General features: G+C 43.1%; 1 protein-coding gene across 2 annotated transcripts in view; it reads left to right on the top strand.

The window, feature by feature from the left end:
* The window catches only part of WDR47 (WD repeat domain 47), a 104,698-nt gene that overhangs the window by 62,450 nt on the left and 18,736 nt on the right, over nt 1-23,512 (top strand). For both annotated transcript variants that reach the window (XM_088459804.1, XM_088459805.1), the window contains exons 7-11: nt 2,713-2,891; nt 5,912-6,166; nt 9,691-9,751; nt 11,783-11,943; nt 12,057-12,226. In XM_088459804.1, the coding sequence (XP_088315930.1) occupies nt 2,713-2,891; nt 5,912-6,166; nt 9,691-9,751; nt 11,783-11,943; nt 12,057-12,226 (826 nt within the window). The remainder of the gene's footprint in view (nt 1-2,712; nt 2,892-5,911; nt 6,167-9,690; nt 9,752-11,782; nt 11,944-12,056; nt 12,227-23,512) is intronic.

Below are 23,512 nucleotides of genomic sequence, written 5' to 3'. Positions count from 1 at the left end.
CAGAGAGCTGTCTTAAGGACACCAGGGACAAAATTGTAGACCTGCACAAGGTTGGGATGAGCTACTCGACAATAGGCAAGCAGCTTGGTGAGAAGAGATCAACTGTTGGCGCAATTATTAAAAAATTGAAGAAATACAATATCACTGACAATCTCCCTCGACCAGGGGCTCCATGCAAGATCTCACCTCATGGGGTATCAATGATGTTGCGAATGGTGAGGGATCAGCCCAGAACTACACGGGGGACCTGGTCAATTACCTCAAGAGAGCTGGGACCACAGTCACAAAGGTTACCATTAGTAACACACTACGTCGTCATGGATTCAAATCCTGCAGCGCCTGAAAGGTCCCCCTGCTTAAGCCAGCACATGCCCAGGCCCGTCCAAAGTTTGCCCATGACCATCTGGATGATCCAGAAGAGGATTGGGAGAATGTCATGTAGTCAGATGAGACCAAAATAGAACTTTTTGGTATAAACTCCACACGCCGTGTTTGGAGGGAGAAGAATGATGAGTGGCATCCCAAAAACACCATACCCACTGTGAAGCATGGGGGTGGAAACATCATGCTTTGGGGATGCTTTTCTGCAAAGGGGACAAGACGACTGATCCGTATTACGGAGAGGATGAATGGGGCCATGTATCGTGACATTTTGGGGAAAAAACCTCCTTCCTTCAGTAAGAGCACTGAAGATGCAATGTGGCTGGGTTTTCCAGCATGACAGTGACCCCAAACACACCGCCCAGGCAACTAAGGAGTGGCTCCGTAAGAAGCATTTCAAGGTCCTGGATTGGCCTAGCCAGTATCCAGACCTCCACCCAATAGAAAATCTGTGGAGGGAGTTGAAAATCCTTGTTGCTCGGCTACAGCCCCAAAACATGACATATCTAGAGAAGATCTGCATTGAAGAGTGGGCCAAAATACCTGCTGCAGTGTGTGCAAACCTGGTCAAGAACTACAGGAAACGTTTGACCTCTGTAATTGCCAACCGAGGTTACTTTACAAAGTATTGAGTTAAACTTTTTGATTGTCCAAATATTTTTATTTCAGAAAGAATATACAAATAAATTGTTTAAGAATCATACAATGTGATTTCCGGAATTTTTTGTTCTGATTCTGTCTCTCACAGTTAAAGTGTACCTATGATGGAAATTACAGACCTCTCTCATCTTTTAAAATGCAACAACTTGCACAATCGGTGGCTGGCCAAATACTTTTTTGCCCCACAGTATGCACGCCTTTTGTATATGCCTTCCATGATGCAGGCACCCGCTAAGCAGGGATTTTTTTTTTTATTCTACTTTTAAGAGGGTGAAAAGGGCTAAAATGTTTCCTCCCCCTATGCAGTGTCCTGACTGACTGAGTCAGTACCCCCTGCCCAAACCCCTTGACCTAGAAACATGAAATTTGGAGAATATATGCCTACAATGATGTAAGCACCCACTAAGCAGGGATTTGTCGAAATTCAACTACTAAGAGGGTGAAAAGGGGTAAAAAGTTCCCTCTCAAACTAGGTGATTGGGTGACAAAGCACCAAGGCCCAAGTTCTGCGGAACTGTCAAGCTCATTCTTTGGGTCGAGTGCCGGCTCCAGAGGTGAGGCTGCAGTTCAGTCCAATATTCAAATGGGGAGCCACACCAACTGTCAGTGATGTTTGGCAGCCTTTAGGGTGACAGTTGGTGTGGCTCCACTATTTGAATCCTGACTGACTCATCAATGCCCAGCCCAAACCCCTGCACCTAGAAACATGAAATTCAGGGAGTATAATCCTTCCATGACATAAGCACCCACTAAGCATGGCTTTTTTTTAAATTTTGACTTTTAAGAGGGTGAAAAGGGGTAAAATGTTTTCTCCTCCTGTGCAATTTCCTGCCTGACTTACTCATTAACGCTCAGCACAAACCCCTGGACCTAGAGGCATGACATTCGGGGAGTATATTTCTTCAATGACTTAAGCACCCAGTAAGCAGGGATTTTTGTAAATTCATCTCGTATGAGGTGAAAAAGGCCTAAAATGTTTATTGAGGTGATTGGGTGACAAATCAACATGGCCCAAGTGCTGCGGGACTGTCAAGCTCATAGTCTGGGATGAGTGGTGGCTCCAGAGGTGGGCCTGTAGAGCAGTTCAAAATATTCAAATAGGGGTGTAAAAGTTACATTACCCCAAAGGCATAAAATGAACTAAACCTGTAAGTTCAGTTAAGATCGGATGAAGATAATGGAAATATCTAAGGTATACCCATTTAACTTAGCAGATCTGTAAATTTGTATTGGGTATACTCTGACAACTAAGAGTTAAAAATATGTATTTTACTTAGAGGACGGATATATAATTCTACATAAATGGTGACAATGAGTCTATAATAATGGTTATTTGTCATATGAAACTCATATGCTGGGCACAGATCAGAATATAACTAAAAGTATATTGTGCCAAAATGTGCCCCTGTTGCCCATCTATTAAAATTACTCTACAAATAATGCTAAGTAGACTGCCTGTAAATAGAAGCGGAGTCACCACATACCCAAGAGTAACAAGTAATAGAAGCCATATGCATTATGTATATTTACCAACACACATACAGTATTGTATGATATAACATAAATTCACAGACAGCTCATCATCCCAAAGTTTTGTGCCTTCTTTGTAATGCTTGGACAGCAAGCTAATATCTTCTGCAGAACTTATTTTTCAGACGGGATGTTTTTCAGCTCCGGGACTCCACAGAGCAGTTTGAAGAGTATTACAGACAGAAACTGCGTTACCAGCAGCACCTAGAACAGAAGGAGCAACAGAGACAGCTCTACCAACAAATGCTGTTTGAGGGAGGAGTCAACCAAGCCGAGGACGCAGAACATCCCCAGAATCTCACTGAGCAGTTTCTCAATAAGTACTAATAACAAATTAATCCTTTGTGTTCGCCAGAGACGTCTGCAAAAAAACTATTTGGGATTAATGTACATGAAGAATCTTTCTTTGGGTAGTACAAATCTGCTCTAAATTTTAATTTGCCACCTATTCAATACACATGGATACTGGAAATCCCACATATGCATATATAAGCTAGATAACCCATCTACAGTACAATATATATAATGCATGTAAAAAACTAAAGTTTCCTTTGAAAATATTGTGGATAAGCCATTGGAGAGAGAGAAAAGATGCTTGAGGGTAAAGTGTGTGCTCTACTCCTTTGCTATATAGTATAAAGCAGTTTAGAAGAAAATGGAAACTGCTCCTTGACAGAATTTTAAGTCTTCTTTTTTTTTTCTTTTTTACTTCGATTCTTGGGCATGAAAGCAGCGGGGTGTTACTCAGAATATACAACAATGTTGGTTTTATTTATTTTTTTCCATTTACTAAGAGGTGAAGTAGGGTGCAAATAGAATAGCCATGCTGGGCCAAATGTAATAGGTAGTCAGTTTTAGTAACAGTACAAACTCGCACTTTCTCGCACTTTTAAAAAGTGCGAGTTTGTACTGAAACACGCAAATTCAATAGCCTGCGAACTTTTCAGCTCGAGGCTACTGCATTTGCGAGTGCAGGCGAGTTTAGGACTATGTAAACTGACACCTTTTAATGCGAGTAGCATTAAAAGGTGCGAGTTTTAGAGAAGCCATCACAGATCAGTGAGATCCGTGATGGCTTCTGTGTGTGTTAAAAAAAAAACGTGCAACCCCCTCCCCAAAAGCATAACCAGCCCCGGGCTTTATAAAGCCTGTTCTGGTTCTAAAAATACAGGGGCCAAAATGCGTAGGGGGCCCCTGTATATTAAGAGCCAGCACAGGGCTTTGTTGAGCTGGTCCTGGTTTTAGAAAATCAGGGGACAAAACGAGTAGGGGGTCCCCTGAAAATTCCAGAACCAGCTCCGAACTCTGTCTAGCGGGCGGATAATGCCACAGCCAGGGAAAACCTTTCAGCGGTTACATTCACACTCACACATACTCACCTAGTATCCGAAGTAATCCATAGGGGTGTACCTGAAAAAAAAATCCATACTCACCTCTCCTATGCGTAGATCACGTCCACTTGTCCGAGTAGGCAATCCAGGGGTTAAAATAAAAAAACGAAAAAAAAACGAACCATACGGACTGTGCAAAGGTATGTGTGTACACATACCTTTGCTCCGCGTAAATGACCAGGGCACACGTGTGCCCCGTCAGTGAAGGGGCCGCCAGCGACATTGTATCAGTGATGTAACCACAAGATTAACCTCAATTAATCTTGCGGCTACGATGTAGCGGTTCCCACAATAGACGTCTATGGGGATTTCTCACTATAGACGTCTATGGAACACACAGGCTGGCCGCATTCAGCTAATCAGGGAGCTGCTCCGACGGAGATGCTCCCTGATTGGCTGGCGGCCCCTTCACTGACTGGGCACACGTGTGCCCCGGTCATTTACGCGGAGCAAAGGTATGTGTACACACATACCTTTACGCAGTCCGTATGGTTCGTTTTTTTTTCATTTTTTTATTTTAACCCCTGGATTGCCTACTCGGACAAGTGGACGTGCTCTACGCATAGGAGAGGTGAGTATGGATTTTTTTTTTCAGGTACACCCCTATGGATTACTTCGGATACTAGGTGAGTATGTGTGAGTGTGCATGTATGTTTTATTAAAATTATACTTTCACGGTGTATGTTTGTTTATTACGTATTTCTTTAGTTGTGGAACTACAAGTGCTAGCGGGCCCGTAATGCCCCGCATGCTGGTATTTGTGGTTCTCCAAATACCAGCATGCAGGGGAGGCTTGCTGGTACTTGTGGTTCTACAAATAAAGACAATATTGAAAACTTAATTTTACACTTTACACTATCAACCCGGCACCCACCGCCCTAGGGTGCCGGGGATAGCCCCGGGCTATCAGTCTAGGCCTGGGGTGCCCTGGAGAGGGGTACCCCTTTATTGGGGAGGTACCCAACTCCCCAGGGATCCCCGGCCTGGACTGACTAGCAGTCAGGGGTAATGCTTTGGCCGGGGAAACCGCTGAAAGGTTTTCCCTGGCTGTGGCATCATCCCCCCTCTAGAAAGAGTTCGGTGCTGGTTCTGGAATTTTCAGGGGACCCCTACTCGTTTTGTCCCCTGATTTTCCAGAACCAGGACCAGCTCAACAAAGCCCTGTGCTGGTTCTTAATATACAGGGTCCCCCTACGCATTTTGGCCCCTGTATTTTTAGAACCAGAACAGGCTTTATAAAGCCCGGGGCTGGTTATGCTTTTGAGGAGGGGGTGCACGTTTTTTTTTTTTTTTTTTTATTTAAAAACATTTAACATAAGTACACACAGAAACATGTACATATCTCATGGATATGTGCATGTTTCTGTGTTAATCTGACCTGCTCAGGATGTACTCGCTAGCCTGAAGCAGGTCTATTATTTGGGGACTTTTGGTAATCTTTTTTTTGCGAGTCTGAAACAGACACTCTATTACATTGGGCGAGTTGATTGTTTTCAATGTGAAAACATCTGGATGCGAGTTTGAGAATGGAGAGTTTTAGTAACTCTGAAAAATGCGAGTTTCAGTGAACAGACACCCTATTACATTGGAGAGTTGTGAAAAATTGCGAGTTTAGCACCAAACTCGCAATTTACCAAAACAGACTACCTATTACATTTGGCCCGTTATGTTCCTGCACAGCACCCAAAATTAAATACATACGATACGATATATACACACACACATATTGTATGTTGGTATTATTTTTACTTTAACACTTATATTCCATATTTTATTTTTACTGTATTGGTATAAAATGTATCAGATAATTATATATCTAACGGGGAGCTCCGTTGACTTTTTAGATATAAGGAGGTTCTTGTCCTAATATAACTTAGAAATCCTCATCCAGGATAGATAAAGAAATTGCAGGGATCATCTCTTCACAATTATCTGTGCTCATGTTTTAGGTCAATCCGGAAACTAGGAGAGTTGAATGTGGGGATGGAACCTATTAGTGATGAAATTCAGGCAAAGAGCAGACCACACAATGGTCCAAAAGAGAGCAGTTCTTCTGCCATCAATGGGCATTCGCCTCTCCTGACCTCTTTACAGAGAAATCCGCAGCCTGATGGACAGAGCATCAATACCAGCACTCCACAGAAACTAGGGTGTGCTACCAATATTCCAATTCCAGAGGAGTCACCAGTGTTTGGAAGTGCAGGGTAAGTTGAAATGAGTCTCAAACTGACAACTGTGAACGTGTATGAGCAAAACTATAGTTGCATTTCCTTATTGTATATCTAAGAAAGTTCCTCCATCAGCCTTAGGGGAAACAGACCTCACAGATTGAGTTAAACAGCTTTTATAGGAGACAAAGCATGATCAGTAAAACAAAATGAAAAAAAAAGCAGGCTTCCTGCTGCCAGGATTTCATCATACCTTCAGCACAAGAAGTACTGGCCTTCACCTCATTATATAAAATCGTATTAAAGTCTCTCCTACCCCACAATTAAAGACTGGTGTACTGTGTTTTGTATAATGTAAAAAAAATTACACATTTTTAATACTGTTAAAATGCTAGAAAAATGTTTCCAGACGACTAGCAACTTTTATTCCTATTCTGGGAGCTGCTGTAGCATTATATCTGCTAAGGAGTAGGTAGTAAATATTTAACACTATTGAGGCTGAAACTCCCCCCTCTTACTCCTCCCACCTCAACTGGCATTTCTGTTTTTTTTTTTTAGTGCCTTTGGAGTAGGCATGAAAAGTGCATATGATAGGGTTTTTATTACATTTTTAGTTACTTGTTGTTTGCTGGCTTTATAGGCACCTCAGCCCCCTTATAGAACTCAATGTGGCAATGGAGCTGGATTCACAGTAATGGTAGCCAGCGTTCAGGAGTCATGTGTCATGGAGGCCGCTGGAGTCAAGCTGGTCCCCCTCCAGGTGCTTTTGAATGCCGGGAGTCCCTCGCTATGGATGATGCCATTTTGGAGGAGACTCTGTGCCCACCACAGCCTACCTTGGGTAGACTGGGAGAGGGTTAAGAGGCACTGGTGGGTACTGGAGCGGACCTCTGGGACTCCGGTAAGTTTAGAAGTGACCTGCTGTAGGCAGGTCTCTCAGTTTGTGTGGTTTGTCCAGCACCGCTTTCTGTATGAACTGCGCCACCTTGGTTGTGGCAGGAGGCAGCCGCTGAGCCTTTAAAAGTGCAGCTCCTCCTTTTGTTTCCTGCTGTGTAGTAGCTCATGCTGCTGCTCTTCTGTCTTACGCTGGGAGTTGCTGTGGAGAAGTGAGGCTGCAGTTTAGTTATATTTCTCCTCATTTTAACTGTTGTTGCAGGAGTCTGTGAGGCTGCTGCTGCCGCCTATATTGCAGGCTGTATTGTATTTATATTATTATTATCATCATCATCATTCTTTATTTATATTAAGCCACTGTAGTACACCCAGGGTTTCTGTGGTCACTGTCAGTGTGGAGCGGACGGGTTAAGGTTTTCTTTTGGCTTTTCTTGCTCTCTTTATTGCTCCTGTGCGTTTGACTTCATTTATATTTTCTGCTTTGAGCTTAGTCAGTAACTGTATCCATCTCTGTGCTGTAAGTATGGTCTGAAAGCATCCTAAGGCTAAACATGAGGCTGCTCAGGTTTTGAGTTATAGTTGTTCAAAATTATCTTACAAACTTCAAGGTACATGCAACACAGACCCGCATGCCCTTTGAGGGTAATTTGTTTGTTCCGGAAGAACTCTTATCTTCTTTTTTTTTTTTTACTTTCCATGGCTAAAACCCCTAGATTTTGGTCCTTTCACTTAACTGAATGGCTTGTTTTTCGTTTTCCAGGGGTCAGTCTACAGCCCACAGAAGGGGGAACTTCAGAGGCCTTATGTCCATGGTGACCAGGAGCATTAGCAATCAGCCAGGGGACAAGTCCTCCGCCTGGCCATCTCCAGACCCATCCCAGGACTCCAGTTCCTGTCAACTTCAGATCTGTGGGTCAGGGGAATTATTTCCCTAGAGTACATCCTAGACCTGGCAGGTCCTTGACCACTCAGATTTTTTGCTTCCCTCAGGGACTGGACTCTGGTCATGATGGATGCCAGCCTCTCAGGTTTGGGGGCTAGTCGTCTGGTTCTTAAATTCCATGGCGGCTGGTCCAGGGAAGTGTGTTCCCTTGCTATCAATGGGCCAGATTGAGTTGTATGCTATGCCGATGTCTTCGCAGTTGAGCGAATGTTGGCTGTCTGCGCATGCGTCTGAGTTGCACTGAGCATGCGTCAAGATACAATACAGTAGTCGCTCACTGCAAATATTTATTCGCAGTGTAACTGACACAGGGAGTGTTTGGGGAAGGTAACGGGGAGTGGCGGCTAAAAACGCAGGCATGTCGTGACCTGTTTGAGGGCGTCACATCCCGTGCGCAAAAAAAGATGGCTCTGGCTTTTAAGTTCCTGCGGTCATTCTGCGCGACCAGAGAGTTACTCAAGACTGCTAATATCAGTTTATCTGTAACCATTGTCATCCCAGAGAGGCCAACCCATTTTTTTTTTTTTTTTAAGCCAGCACAGGGTTTACTTGGGAAGTGGGAGTGCCATCAGGGAACGTCAACTTGATTTTGGAATGCTGGGGCTCTCCAGATATCGACATGTTGGCCTCCAGGTTGAACAAGAAGATTGTGGTCAAGGATCCTGAAATAGCATTGGTTGATGCTGTGGCAGCCCCATGACCTTCTCAGCTGGGGTACCTTTTTTCACCAATCTATGTGTTCCACCGGGATTAGGAGGGAGACTGCTCATGTTCTTCTAATTGCCTCAGATTGGTTGAGAAGGGCATGGTGCGCCGACTTGTTGTCCTTGCTGATGACATCTACCTATCGGGGACAATCTGCTCACCCGAGGGCCATTTCTACACCCATATTTGCCATGTCTGACTCATGACGTGACACTTGAGATCCAGATTTTGAAATCCGGAGGATTCTGAGAGGCGTTGGTCTAGACTATTATTAAGGCCTGTAAGTTGGTTACTACGGCTATCTATCAAAGGGTCTGGAAGGCATGCATTAATTAGGGTGAACGCCAGTACATATCTGATTCACAGTTTTTTGTCTAATCATTCCTTCCTACACATTGGTCTAGACCAGGGTCTCGTCTTTCATCTTTAAAGAGCCAGAATGATAAAGCAATATTTGTTGTAGTAATTGCAAGATGGCAGGCACAATTCAATATAAAAAATTTAATTTAAAGGTGATCAGTCACCTAGAGCACCACCCTAGTAGCAGAACAGTGAACAATTTGTCCTCCTTTACTCCTAATCATTCCTATTTATCCCTATACTGTAGATTGTAAGCTTGCGAGCAGGGCCCTCTTACCTCTGTGCCTGTCTGTTATTACCAAGTCTTGTTTTATTACTGTTTGTTCCCAGTTGTAAAGCACAACTGTTACTAAATAAATAATATATATTACCAGGGCAGAGCTTAATTTTCAAATGGCAAATAAAATTAATATTAGGATGAGAAATTTATCAAGACAAATAGGCCAGAGAACACCGTGTCCAAACAAAGATGCTGTTAGGGTCAAATGTTCTGGGAAAAGTAGGTCATTGACCCTGGAGAAAGCAATCTAATGGCTAGTATGAACTATTTTTCATTATGTTAGTATAATGACTCTAAAGTTGTCTGGGGGTGATAATTATGTACATGGGACATCGTTCTTGATATTCCTGTAAACTTTTGCATGATTTCTATGTGCAGCGAAAGGGATCGACAACACTCTGAAGAACCACTAAGTGCTGGAGCGCGGAAAAGTTCAGAGGTAAGAAATTAACAAATCAATATTGCATCCTTCATAGTCTGAAAATTAAAACTAAATAAATAAATAAATTGGGCCTTGAAGATCATACTATACAATATCTTTCCAACTCACTCTCTTTTGTGCCTAGTCATCTGGAACTGTAAATGACAGTGTTACAGCACTCATATTCCATAGCCTTTTGGGAAAGGGTTACCAGACTAAGGACCATATTCAATTTGGAGCGAAAAGTCTGTCATCAGCGATAATTTATCGCCGATGACGTCATTTTTGCCATTTTCACTTTTCCCCATATTCAATTTCAAAAACTTTTCGCAGGTGCGAAAAGTCATTGTAAAAAAACGGGGCTAAGTTTTCACCACTGCATAGGTGGCGAAAAAAAGTGCTGAATTGGTGTTTTGGGGTGTAGAATTAAAAAGAGTACCCTGCAGCCTTTGGAATGCCCCCTTAAAGTAATGTGTAAAAAAAATGAAAAATAAAAAATAATAAACATAGGACACCCCAAAAAAAGTAGTTTCATTTTGGGGGCGAAAAAGAAAAAACTAGCGAAATTGACTAAGGGAGGGGTCCCCAAGTATGCGGCAGGTGTTTTCTGGAATGTGGGTGGTTGCGGCAGGTGGATTTTTAAAGAATTCTTTTAAATCATTTTAGGGACCTCAAAATATAGTTGCACCCATTTTCACGTACCCCTAAGTTGATGGGACTAGTTATTTTTTTTAAATAAAGCGAAATGCTATTCTTTACGACTTCTTCAAAGACTCATTAATGCACCTGCCATGGCTATTTAAATACCCCAATTACCTTCAGCAAGCCAAATCTGGGGTACCCATAGTGATCCCCCCTGTCAGACCATCTTTTGGGGGGTGACAGGCTGATTTCCCCAAAAATGACAGGACTTTGCAATACTTACCTTTCCGCCGGGTCCTGTTTTCGACGATTCCTAATTAAATATGGGGATAAGCGGGCACGCGCCCGATACTTTATCCCCTGCAAAAACGGCGATGATGGCGAAAAGTCCGACCTCAGATTTTTCACCTCTAATTGAATACGGCCCTTATATGGTAACAGGGACTTCTGTGGAAGTTATGCTGTGTTTTGTTTGTTTTTCTGTCACCAGCTATTTGTACTGTAATTGTAATTGATGCTACATTGTTTAACAAATATCTTAATCTATGTGCAGTTTATTTGTCATTAAAGCACCTTCCAGATCTATATTAAATTTAGTTCTATCACTTTGGTGGCAATGTAACTGGGGTGGACATATGATTTGACGGTATGCAGTCGGGAAGCCAGCAGACTTAATCCTGCGGCTGGCTTCCCAACTGCTTTATCCCAGCGAGGGTTAAATGACACGTGTCTAAATCTAGACGTCTGTCATTTTACCGCCGCCGGGAGACCGGCGCACGGTATCCCGATCGAAGTGATGCCGTGCGCCGAGTGCGGACAGCCGTGCGGGGGGGGGAGGGTTAGGGTTAGGTACCCCCCCGGGGGGACTTAGGTTCAGGTGGCGGGGAAGGGTGGTTAGGTTTAGGCACTGGGGAGAAGGTTATGGTTAGGCACCCCTAAGGGGGATTAATGTTAGAGGGGGGAGGATAGGTTAGTGAATCTTACCTGGGGTCGATCGGGATTTTCACCCATGTCGGGCAGCCGCTGTCGGGATTCCAACCTCGGCAGTAAATCATACTGATTCCGATTTGACCACTTCTTTTCTTTGTGATGCAGCTCCATATATTTGGACTTCTGTTGTCTTGATTGGCATCTACTATTGTAAGGGTAGCACTGAATGTTTTTTTTTGACCCTTTGTTAAAAGCTGTATAATAGATTACTGTGATTGCGTGCTGAATTAAAGAGCAAACCAGATTCACACCGATCAGTCAGTGCTGTTACTTGGCCAGTTGTGTGATCCAATCACAGTGAAGTTCTGGGATGTAGTTGTGCTTACTTTCTGCCATTGTCATACAATTCTTATTACTTAAAATTGATGGTAATCATAAGTTTCAAAATTTTTAAATTACCTTGTTTTTATTTTACAGCCAGAAGGAAAGCTGAAACAGCAGTTTGTCTGCCTCAATACTCTGGAGGACACGCAAGCAGTTCGGGCTGTTGCTTTCCATCCTACTGGGGCGCTCTATGCTGTGGGATCTAATTCCAAAACACTGAGAGTGTGTGCTTACCCTGATGTGTTAGATACCAGGTGAGAGAAAGCTGCATTACCAGATGCTGCAGAGGATTTGTCACAGAGACAGTTTTGTTCATGAACAGATATTCTTGACCTTGCCACAGATGTAATACTTGTTTTTTTCTCAGTCTTGCAAATGGACACACGCAACCAGTGGTTCGATTTAAGAGAAACAAGCATCACAAGGGTTCAATTTATTGTGTGGCATGGAGTCCCTGTGGGCAGCTGCTTGCTACAGGTTCTAATGACAAGTATGTCAAAGTACTGCCTTTTAATGCAGAGACCTGCAATGCAACTGGTAAGGGCAAATGCATTTTAATACTTAAACTTCAGAACTACCAATGTGTGTTAAGTCTGTGTAATTTGTTACATGTTCCCTTTCCTTGCAACAATTCAAGTATTGTATATTGCTGATTGAGCTGTAGAGCATCTTTAATCTGGAATATAATGTACATCATGATCCCTTTGTTGGAAGCAAGGCTTTGTGTAGAATTGTGCACTTTCAGGTTGTACATATCAGAGATACAAGGAGGAGATTCATTCAGTACCAGAATTAAAGGTTATAGGCTGAGCACACTCTAAATCAGTGTTTCCCGAACTCATTCTTAGGGAACACTAACAGTGCATGGTTTCCATTTTCTCTTGCAGCAAGGCTGGGGAACACTGGACAATAGGACTGTAGGTTGGGGCTGGAGCTGGCACCTAAATTAAACTGTATCTTTAAAAGTAAGCTCCTCCCAGCTGCAATCCCACAATTCCAGTGTTCTTTAGGTGCTCCCGGAGTAGGGCACATTTGAAGGGGCTGCTATGCAACCCTGCTGTAGATTAGCATTTTTATTTGTAAATTATTTTGTTTATTTTTACTGAGGTCTGTGCGCTGCTTGTAGCAGCACACAGTATGAGTGCTTGTGGCTGCGGGAGCTGTCAGTCAGCTTGCCGATGTGCAGCCGCGGCGGGGGGGTGCTCATCGCGGGACACCCCAAATAGCACTCCAGTCTACGTTGAGACTGCCTGGACCCGGGAATCTGTGCACACAGTCACCCTTTTAGAGTTTGCCGGCGGATGGTGTGATTCTAAGATGGCGGCCGCCATCTTGCAGGGGCTTTTGCGGCAGCTCTCCTCCCATACGAGCAGGGAGAGCATGCGCGCTACAGGCTGTCGGGTAGGACAGGAGTTTTCCCCAACAAGGGGAAGTACTCTGCCTCGGGAGAGTGGAGAATGGAGGGGGCGGAGCTTCCAGCACTGCACTCCCCCCTCCTGCACGGTACAGCCACGGAGCTTGCCTACAGCAGGGGATGCACAGTTGCCATTCATCTGCAGGGACTGCTGCATTCTCCTGCGCTGCACACGCCTACAAGACGACCTTCCTCTCTCCCCTGCAGCTTCAGTGTTTGCTACTGGAAGGCTATGTACTGTACATCTGTACATTTATACTTGTATTAGCTGCCAATGTATTAGCTGCCTGTGTACATGTATTAGCTGCCTATGAATTATTTACCAATGTGCATGTAGTAGTGGCCTCTGTGTTAGCGGACTATGTAATTTGTTTCTTTTCTCCCTGCTATTTGCGTTCAAGTACAAACTGACTGTCTGTTGTTACCAAGCACGCTGCACACCAGGGAGATTTTTCTGAATTATGTTCCACAAACAATGAAACGTGGTTGGCATTGCTGCCTCGCGGTGCTGTGGTCTTGGGTTTGCCCACGCCGCAGCTCTGTGTAATGTTTGTATGTTATCCCCATTCTTGGGGTTTCATCTGTGTACTCCATTTAGCACATTTGGGTGAGGTTTTCATTGGTGTCCAGGGTACAGTACAGAGCCCTCGGGGGCCTTGTGTGGGTATAGAGCCCAGTGATGTGCAGGCACTACGTGGCTGCGTCACCCGGGGTGGAACATGCGTGGGCCCAGTCTCCCTAGTGAAGCTAGTTGCGCTTCAAAAAAAAAAAAGAATGCAAGTCAGGGAGCCTTGTAGGCACAGGATTCTTTTCTCTATAGGGTTCAGTTAGGTGGATGGTTTACCAGCCACAGCATGTACGACCCTGACTCGGGGCCAGGCAGGGTGCGTCATTGCAGTTTGCAACTGCTCCCTCTCATGCAGTATCCCCATCTGTGCAGGGCGCATGTGGGGGGTGGACTTGTAGGTGTATTCCTCCTTCTAGGGTTTCGTTAGCAGCCCAACTTTGATGGTGCTTGCAGAGACTAGCGTCTTCCCAAAAGGTGTGGACCTGCGGTCTTCGACTTACTGCTGCGGTGCGCCAAACTCTAGGCAGTTTAGATAGGGATTCCCAAGCGGTGGCTGTGGGTCTGTCCAAGCATTGGCAATGAAAGATAATTACTTTCCCTTCTGCGGTTCTCTCCGATCTCATTGGGGAGGCCTAGAAGACTCCTGATTGAGAGGTCTCCGTTCCTTGTACATTTTGCTTCCAAAGGACTAGGTATCCGAATGGAAGCTTCTCCCTTGGTTGTCGCTGCAGTAGCCATTTAGCTCAACTTACGCCCCTTCCTGTGCTGGGCTCAGCATCCTTTAGGAATCAGCTAGCTACAACTTGGAGGGTTGTCTCCGGCCTTGTTCTGGGGTCGTTCTCTGGCCTTGGCGTGTGCTCTGGTCGCTTCTGCTGACTTATTCCTCACAGGCGGTTTACGAAAGCTTTGCCCTGGGTTTTCCTGCTGGATTGGTGGGACAGTTTTACGGCAGCCTCTGTTGTGGATGCCGTGCAAGATGGGTCACAGGTAACTTAAGGGTTTCAGCTACGGCCAGTTTTGCCTCAAAAGGCTTGTTGGATCTGTGTTTCACATGCGCAGTATACCCATTTTGTTCCTTACCATATCTTCAGTTTGGTAAGGACTTTTAGCCAGACCTGGATACCATATTCCCCACTGGTCAAGAACACACTGTTTTTCCCGGCTGTCCTTCCCGGCAAGGTCAGCGTTTCCAGGTTTTAGCTCCTCTTTTCAGGGTGGTGCGTCCTTGGAAGGTTAGTCTGCCACAAGCAGATTCCTGGCTGGAGTTCGGTTTCCAGGGGCAGGTTTCTAGTACCATTTGGCGTTTTGGGGACACAGCTCCGGGAAAGCCTAGTGCCTAACGGGGTATCTTTCTCTACCCGGTTCCCTTGCAGGTGGTAGGTTAGTTGCTCCAGTTCACAGACCATTGAGGGAAGACCTTGGGTGCTCAGCATCATTTGCTAGGGTACGATTTTGGACCTCTGAGGTGTGCCACCAGGGCGTTGTTTTTGTTCTTCACCATTGCTCTTCCATAGGATGCGGCGAACACTGTGGCATTGGACCATGCTATCATTCCACTCCTTTCAGCCGTCAGTTTTTGCTCCAGCTCCACTGCAGGAATGGAACCTGGGGTTCTATCTCCTTCCTAGTTGAATGTCGAACTGCTCATTCCTGCAGTCTTGTCTCTTTGGGCCTTGAGCACCACGGGGTGGGTAGATCAGTTCGTATGAACTCTCTATGATCAGGGACCCACAGTGTGGAGGCCACCAAATCCTCGCTAGACGTCTGGGCAGGTCATCCTTCTTCCTCAGTGGGCAATAGACTGTGGTCTGTGCCTGTTCCAGGCACTACCGTTCGGTGGGCCCCGCCTCTATGTGTTTCAAACACACGATCAGGTCAGTGCTACCGTGCATATTGCGCACAGAAGGCATGACAATTAGGCCCTATTTGGATGGTCTGCAGGTGCAGGATACTTCGACTTCACAGTACGGACCTTCCTAGGTCGCTTGTTTCAAGTTCTTTTGGAGCAGTGCTGTGTCTCAACTTTGCGAGGTCTCCCTTGGCTGCACCTTCAGTTCTGGGAGTGGCCTTCATCGCCTCTCTCTAGTGGCGGATTTCTTGCAGCAGACATTATAATAAACAAGATTGTTGAAAAAAAGACACGGGCGCACCCTAATAGTAAGCAGCCACCACACACGACCTACTGTCCCCACCAAGAGCAGTTAATAGGGAAAAATAATACAATAAAATTTTTGTCATGTATATGAGGAGTTAATTAGTTGTTTCATATCAATATTTATAAAACAATAAAAACTTTATGAAATCTCTATTTCTTGTATGTCTTGATTAATGTCCGTTGTTCTGTTGCTCATCCAGAATTTCTCTCCCGGATATATATATATAAAAGAAAAGGGAGAAATAAAATGCTATATAGTGTAGTAATTTTTTAAAATTTAATAACACATACACCAACAAGCAGACATAAACATGGGATTTAAATTTTCACTACAAACATGTAGCCATATACCAATTATTCCGAGATTGCCCAGAATTAAGAGCATATAATTTGGATGACATGTACACAGATAAATAAAATGTAATGTTTACTACAAATGTAGCCACATTTATATTATTCTGAGCTCACTCAGAGTCATAAATATAAGTTGGAACCGTACCGTGGTTGGCACCAGATTCGGTTCTTCTAGAAGGTGTGAATGGGAGAATATCCGGATATACTGCCCAGCTCCCTCTAAGCCTCTGGTTTAGCTCGCTGCACACGGTCACAAGATTTCACCAGCAGATAGATCCCAGCTTCCAACGTGTTTCGAGTAATGTTTACTCTTCCTCTAGGCTGTATGGGTTCTATGGCTGTACTATCTGCTATTTTTAGGTCCATTGACCAGGAAGTGAAAACATACCTTCCTTAATACATAATACAAATTTCATCAAAACATAAAATCCTTCAAAACCACCTATTATCATAAAGAATCAATAAAAAACAAAATACATTTGTATAAGAAGTATCAATGCTGGAGCACATAGGTTAAACATACATGCGTTCCACAATTCTAGTAAAAGCCGCGAACTTCCGGTGATCCCCGCGGAAGTCATTAAGTCGGTGTCCTCCTCGAGGGGAATAATATCCGAAAAGGACGCCACGTGTTTACAAAACACGTGGCTGCCTTTCTATGTTCTGTTGCCGGAGTAGAGAACGCCTAATACCCTATAGGGATTACAAAGAAACACCGATGAAACGCAATTCAATTTTATCCCCCTTTAAAGGAGACCATGACAGTTTGATTTTCGAATCACCATGGAAACTAAACCCCACTTATAGAAACAATAGATGGCCAGAACCGCATGCTAGAAATCAATGGGTCTATCCTAAAAAAAACATTTAAAAATCGGCCTTACCAGAAAATTGGACAACCTGGACCCTCATATTCGAATAGATATAGCCCACTTAATGAAGAATATACCCCAAAACCTTGTTTTTTAGGGAGACTGAACAGACCATACCAACCTTGGTAAAAGAAAAAAGGAGATGCAGGGGAAAGAGGGGATGGAAGAAAAACAAAAATAAGAATAAAAAGAGAGGAGAAAAAAAGAGGAATGGTATGGGACAAATAGGCAAATTCACTGAAAATGACAATATTTCCACAACTCAAGGTACAAGAATTTTTAATTTAAGCACTAGGACCTTAACTGCACCTTAAACCAGTTTATTAAATAAAGGTTTAAAATTTGCACCTACAAAAAATTAGGGGTGTGCGCCGGCCACTTTTCGTGTTTTGTGTTTTGGTTTTGGATCTGGATCTTTCTTCGTGTTTTGGATCTGGATTGGTTTTGCCAAAACCACCCTTCCGTGTTTTGGGTTCTGGGTTTTGTGTTTTGGATCTGTATTTTTTTTTTAAAAAAGCATAAAACAGCTAAAATCACAGAATGTGTTGATTTTTCTGCTCCTATGCTATTATTAACCTCAAAAACCATAATTTCCACTCATTTCCAATTTATTCTGAACACCTCACAATAGTGTTTTTATGTCCAAAAGGTTGCACCGAGGTAGATGGATGATTATGCTAAGCGACACGAGTGGGCGGCACAAACACGTGGCCCATCTAGGAGTGACACTGCAGTGGCAGACAGGATGGCAGTTTGAAAAACTAGGCCCCAAACAGTACATAATGCAAAGAAAAAAAAGAAGTGCAAGATGGAATTGTCCTTGGGCCCTCCCTCCCACCCACCCTTATGTTGTATAAACAGGACATGCACACTTTAACAAACCAATCATTTCAGCACCAGGGTCTGCCACACGACTGTGGCTGAAATGATTGGTTCGTTTGGGCCCCCACAAAACAAGCTGGCAATTAATCTGGCCCTGCACAAACTGGCTCTACGGAGGCAAGATGTCGTCCTCATCCTCCTCATTCACCGATTCCTCACCCTCTTCAGTGTTGTGTACATCCATATCCTCAAGAGTATTAATTCGTCCCCGCTGGGATCCACCACCACAGGTCCCTCTGTACGTTCTGGAGGCTGGTCTCCCTGGAAAAGTTGATAATTCATTTTTATGAACATCATCTTCTCCACATTTTGTGGAAGCAACCTCCTACGCCTTTTGCTGACAAGGTTCCCGGCTGCACTAAACACTCTTTCGCAGTGCACACTGGAGGGGGGGGCAACTCAGGTAAAATAGAGCCAGTTTGTACAGGGGCCTCCAAATTGCCTCTTTTTTTCCTGCCAGTACATGTACGGACTGTCTGACATGCCTACTTGGATGCTGTCACCGATGTAATCCTTTAACAGACAAACGCACGCTTGTCACTGCTGCTTTAAGGATGCAGGTGCGGCTACAGCCCACACATTTCACAAAGACAGAAAAAAAAAGAAGAATTTTTTTATTGTTTGTGGAGCGCACTTTGAGGGTTACACCACCCTTTAACAGACAGACGCACGCTTGTCGCTGCTGCTTTGAGGATGCAGGTGGAATGTAGACTGGATTTGGAACCGGGGACACACTACCTCCATCAATTGTCTAAATCCCACTGCACTAATGGCGGATACCGGACGCACGTCTAACACCAACATAGCAGTCAAGGCCTCAGTTATACGTTTTGCTTCAGGATGACTGCTGTCGTACTTCATCCTCCTCGCTAGGGACTGTTGGAGGGTCAATTGTTTAGTAAAAGTAGTGGTGTTCCTACTTCCTCTCTGGGATGATGAACAACTCCCAGCAGCAGCAACAGCACTAGGAGGAAGTGGTTCTTGATCTTTCTCTATTTTATTTTTATCGGAGAAAGTTTGGTCCTCCATTTATGTTATATTGATATATACGTGCGGCTAAGGCGCACACAAACACAGAAAATAGTTTTTTATTTTTGCTGGAGAGTAGTGCACTTTGTGGGTTACACCACCCTTTAAGAAATGAGCCAGCCAGCTCTTTACTTATGGGACACAGGCGCACGCTTGGCGCTGCTCCTTTGTTGATGCACGTGCGGCTACAGTGCATACAATTCACAAACACAGAAAATATATATTTTTTTGTTTGGAGTGTACTTTGGGGGTTACAACACCCTTTAACGGACAAGCCAGCCGGCCCTTTACTAATGGGACACAGGCGCATGCTTGGCGCTGCTCCTTTGTTGATGCACGTGCAGCCACAGTGCACACAATTCACAAACACAGAAAAATATATTTATTTTTTTTGCACTTGGGGGGAGCACCCCTGACGGACAGAGCACCCCCTGGACAACACTACAGCACCCCTTTAGGACTGGGACACTGCACAGGACTTTGGAGTGGACACAGTCCCTATGGACAACTGACTGCACAACACAGTCCAGCCAGCCCCTATGGACTTTGAAGTAGTGGACACAGCCCCTATGGACAACAGCAGCACAGCGCAGCACAACACTACACTGCACTACACTACAACACTACACTAGACAGCCCAGCCAGCCCTAACTCCCACCCGCCCTCTTCACTGTCCACAGCCGAGTGAGAAAATGACGCCGACGCGGGTACCTTATATAGGATCCAAAACCCGCGAGACCCGGAAGGCGGGATGATGACGTTTTGCCTCGATTTCAGATCCGAGTCAGGCGGGAAAAGTCGAGCCTGACTCGGATCGGCCTCGGATCGGGGGGGTTCGGATTTCAGAAATCCGAACCCGCCCACCCCTACAAAAAATCAAGATCCCTTTGAAACCTTCATAGATACGCATAAGTTTGTACGGAAGTTGACCTTAAAGATTTTTTTGCCTCACAAAAAGATACCACTGCAGAAATTTCTGAGCTAAGAAAGTTTACAAAACAGTCTTCATTCTATCCATCACAGGGGAACTTGGTAATAGAAGACCTCAATAAATTAAAAGGAGACAAAGTGAAGAAACATAATCTCACAAAGAAAGAGAAATTAGCTATTAAGGCCTTGAAACAAGACAAAGATACTATCATTAAACCGTGTGATAAAGGGGGAGGGGTCACTATCATGATAGAGATTTCTATACAAATGAGATTTATAGACAACTAAAAGATGGAACTACATACCAAATAATGAATAATAACCCGGTACAGAGGATTAAAGCAGGTTTTTCCAAATTTTTGAGTAAACATCTTGAGAGGGGGACCATCTCGAAAAAGGAATATGACTTTCTTCTTATTGAACATCCAAACACTCCAACCATTTACATCCTGCCGAAAGTTCATAAAAGCGTTACGGCTCCCCCTGGAAGACCGATCTTGGCTGAAGTGGGTGGACTCACAACCAACCTCTCAGAAAAGATAGATTATCATTTACAACCTCTAGTAGTTCAAACTAAATCTTATATTAAGGATACGACCAATGTTATTAATAAACTTAATAAGATGGAATGGGAAGAATCAATGTTTTTGAACAGGAGACGTGACATCGTTATACACCATTATTTCCCATACAAAAGGTCTAGAATCGGTGCATAGGTTTTTGAATCAGTCCAATTATTCGGAGGATCTAAAGGATTTTATAATTGAGGGAATAGAATTTATTCTCAATAATAATAATTTTTTCTTTGAAGGTGGATATTATTTGCAAAAAATCGGTACCGCAATGGGAACCAAGTTTGCGCCCAGCTACGCCAGTTTATTCATGGTATACTGGGAGTATAGGATCATTTGGAACAGTAGCTGGGCGTTGAACTTTGTTACCTGGTATCGATATATAGATGATGTAATTTTTATCTGGAATGGTGCTGAGGAAAATTTTAGGAATTTTTGTGATTTTTTTTTTTTTTATGTAAATGATGACAATATCTCCCTCACCTTTGATATGAGTAAGGAGAGTGTACACTTTTTGGATCTAACAGTATACATTGATGGAGGGAAAATAAACACTAAAGGTTACATTAAACCTACAGACTCCCAGAATGACATCAATAAGAACAGCCTACACCACAGGAATTGGTTAAAAGGGATTCCAAAGAGTCAGTTCATTCGATTGAAGAGAAATTGTAGTAGTAATAGTGAATTTAAGTCACAAAGTGAGGACATGAGCCTCAGATTCCTACAACAAGGATATGATGAAACCCAATTGGAAAGAAACAGAAGAGGTGTCATTAATGGATAGAAAATCACTCTTGACACCCAAGGATAAATCGAATGAAATTAGGAATGAATATGATTTCTTTTATTATTACTTTTTGTTCGAATCACAAAAAATTGGAATATATTATTAATAAAGACTGGCATTTGTTAAAAATGTGTTGAAAGACCTGATCCCTTTAAAACCTAAGTTTATATATAGAAAGGCTCCAAATTTAAAAACTCACGTAGTTAGAAGCGCCCTGGATTATGATGCCATGAACCCAGTGAGAACTAAAGGTTTTCACAGGTGTGACACAAGTACTTTATGTAAAGCTGTACCTAGCCAAACCTCTAAATTCACTGATTTTGTGGTAAATGGCAAGGAATATAAGATTTACAATTTTATTACTTGCCAAGCGATTAATGTGGTGTACCTAATAGACTGTTCTTGCGGTCTATTCTATGTGGGACGTACTTCTAGGACTTTAAAAACGAGATTATCTGAACATTCCCGTAATATAAAGAAAGGTTTAGAAATACATAATTTCTCAAATCATTTTCGAACAGTCCATCAATGTCGGATTAATGATATAAAATTATGTCTGGGAATTCAAAGTGTGAGAGCGTCTTGGAAAGATAGGGATACAGAAAGTATTATCTGCCTTGGCCAAAATTCTATCACACCCACAGGATTGTATAAAGAATTTGAGTTAAAGTGGTTTTTATAGTATATATTTATATTGATAATTTTATATGTATTTATCCACTGAATATGGTATGATTGAATTTTATTATTTATTGATTATGGATGTTCTAGATTGTTCACAAATACCACCTAATAAATATATATATATATTCTTACAATTATGCTGATTATGAAGATTGGTCCATCACTTCCGGTGTTTGAACCGGAAGTACGCGTTATCAGGATTACTTTAACATGAGTTATATCATGTATTATTATGGCCACGGACTACCCTGTTGGCCTGATCACGGAGCTACACCGGAAGTACATGATGTCCAAGCCTTATCCAGTATATCCGGCAACAGAACATAGAAAGGCAGCCACGTGTTTTGTAAACATGTGGCGTCCTTTTCAGATATTATTCCCCTCGAGGAGGACTTGTGAGGCAAAAAAATTCTTTAAGGTCTACTTCTGTACAAACTTATGCATATCTATGAAGGTTTCAAAGGGATCTTGATTTTTTGTAGGTGCAAATTTTAAACCTTTATTTAATAAACTGGTTTCGGTGCTGTTAAGGTCCTAGTGCTTAAATAAAAAATTCTTGTACCTTGAGTTGTGGAAATATTGTCATTTTCAGTGAATTTGCCTACTTGTTCCATACCATTCCTCTTTTTTTCTCCTTTCTTTTTATTCATATTTTTATTTTTCTCCCATCCCCTCTTTCCCCTGCATCTCCTTTTTTCTATTACCAAGGTTGGTACGGTCTGTTCCGTCTCCCTAAAAAACGAGGTTTAGGGGTATATTCTTCATTAAGTGGGCTACATCTATTTGAATATGAGGGTCCAGGTTGTCCAATTTTCTGGTAAGGCCGATTTTTAAATGTTTTTTTAGGATAGACCCATTGATTTCTAGCATGCAGTTCTGGCCATCTATTATTTCTATAAGTGGGGTTTCGTTTCCGTGGTGATTCGAAAATCAAACTGTCATGGTCTCCTTTAAAGGGGATAAAATTGAATTGCGTTTCATCAGTGTTTTTATGTAATCCCTATAGGGTATTAGGCATTCTCTACTCCGGCAACAGAACATAGAAAGGCAGCCACGTGTTTTGTAAACACGTGGCGTCCTTTTCGGATATTATTCCCCTCGAAGAGGACCGCGTCTTAATGACTTCCGGGGGAATCACCGGAAGTTTACGGCTTTTACTAGAAGAGTGGAACGCATGTATGTTTAACCTATTCGTTCCAGGTTTGATACTTCTTATACAAATGTATTTTGTTTTTTATTGATTCTTTATGATAATAGGTGGTTTTGAAGGATTTTATGTTTTGGTGAAATTTGTAATATGTATTAAGGAAGGTATGTTTTCACTTCCGGGTCATGGACCTAAAAATAGCAGATAGTACAGCCATAGATCCCATACAGCCTTGAGGAACAGTAAACATTACTCGAAACGCGTTGGTAGCTGGGATCTATCTGCTGGTGAACTTTGTGACCGTGTGCGGCGAGCTAAACCAGAGGCTTAGAGGGAGCTGGGCAGTATATCCAGATATTCTCCCATTCATACCCTCTAGAAGCACCGAATCTGGTGCCAACCACAGTACGGTTCCAACTTATATTT

This window comes from Taudactylus pleione, unplaced genomic scaffold (assembly GCF_031769625.1).
Source record: "Taudactylus pleione unplaced genomic scaffold, aTauple2 ptg000936l, whole genome shotgun sequence".
Lineage (NCBI taxonomy): Eukaryota > Metazoa > Chordata > Amphibia > Anura > Myobatrachidae > Taudactylus > Taudactylus pleione.
The sequence above is the reverse complement of the archived record's forward strand: the minus strand, read 5'-3'. Positions and strand labels throughout refer to the sequence as shown.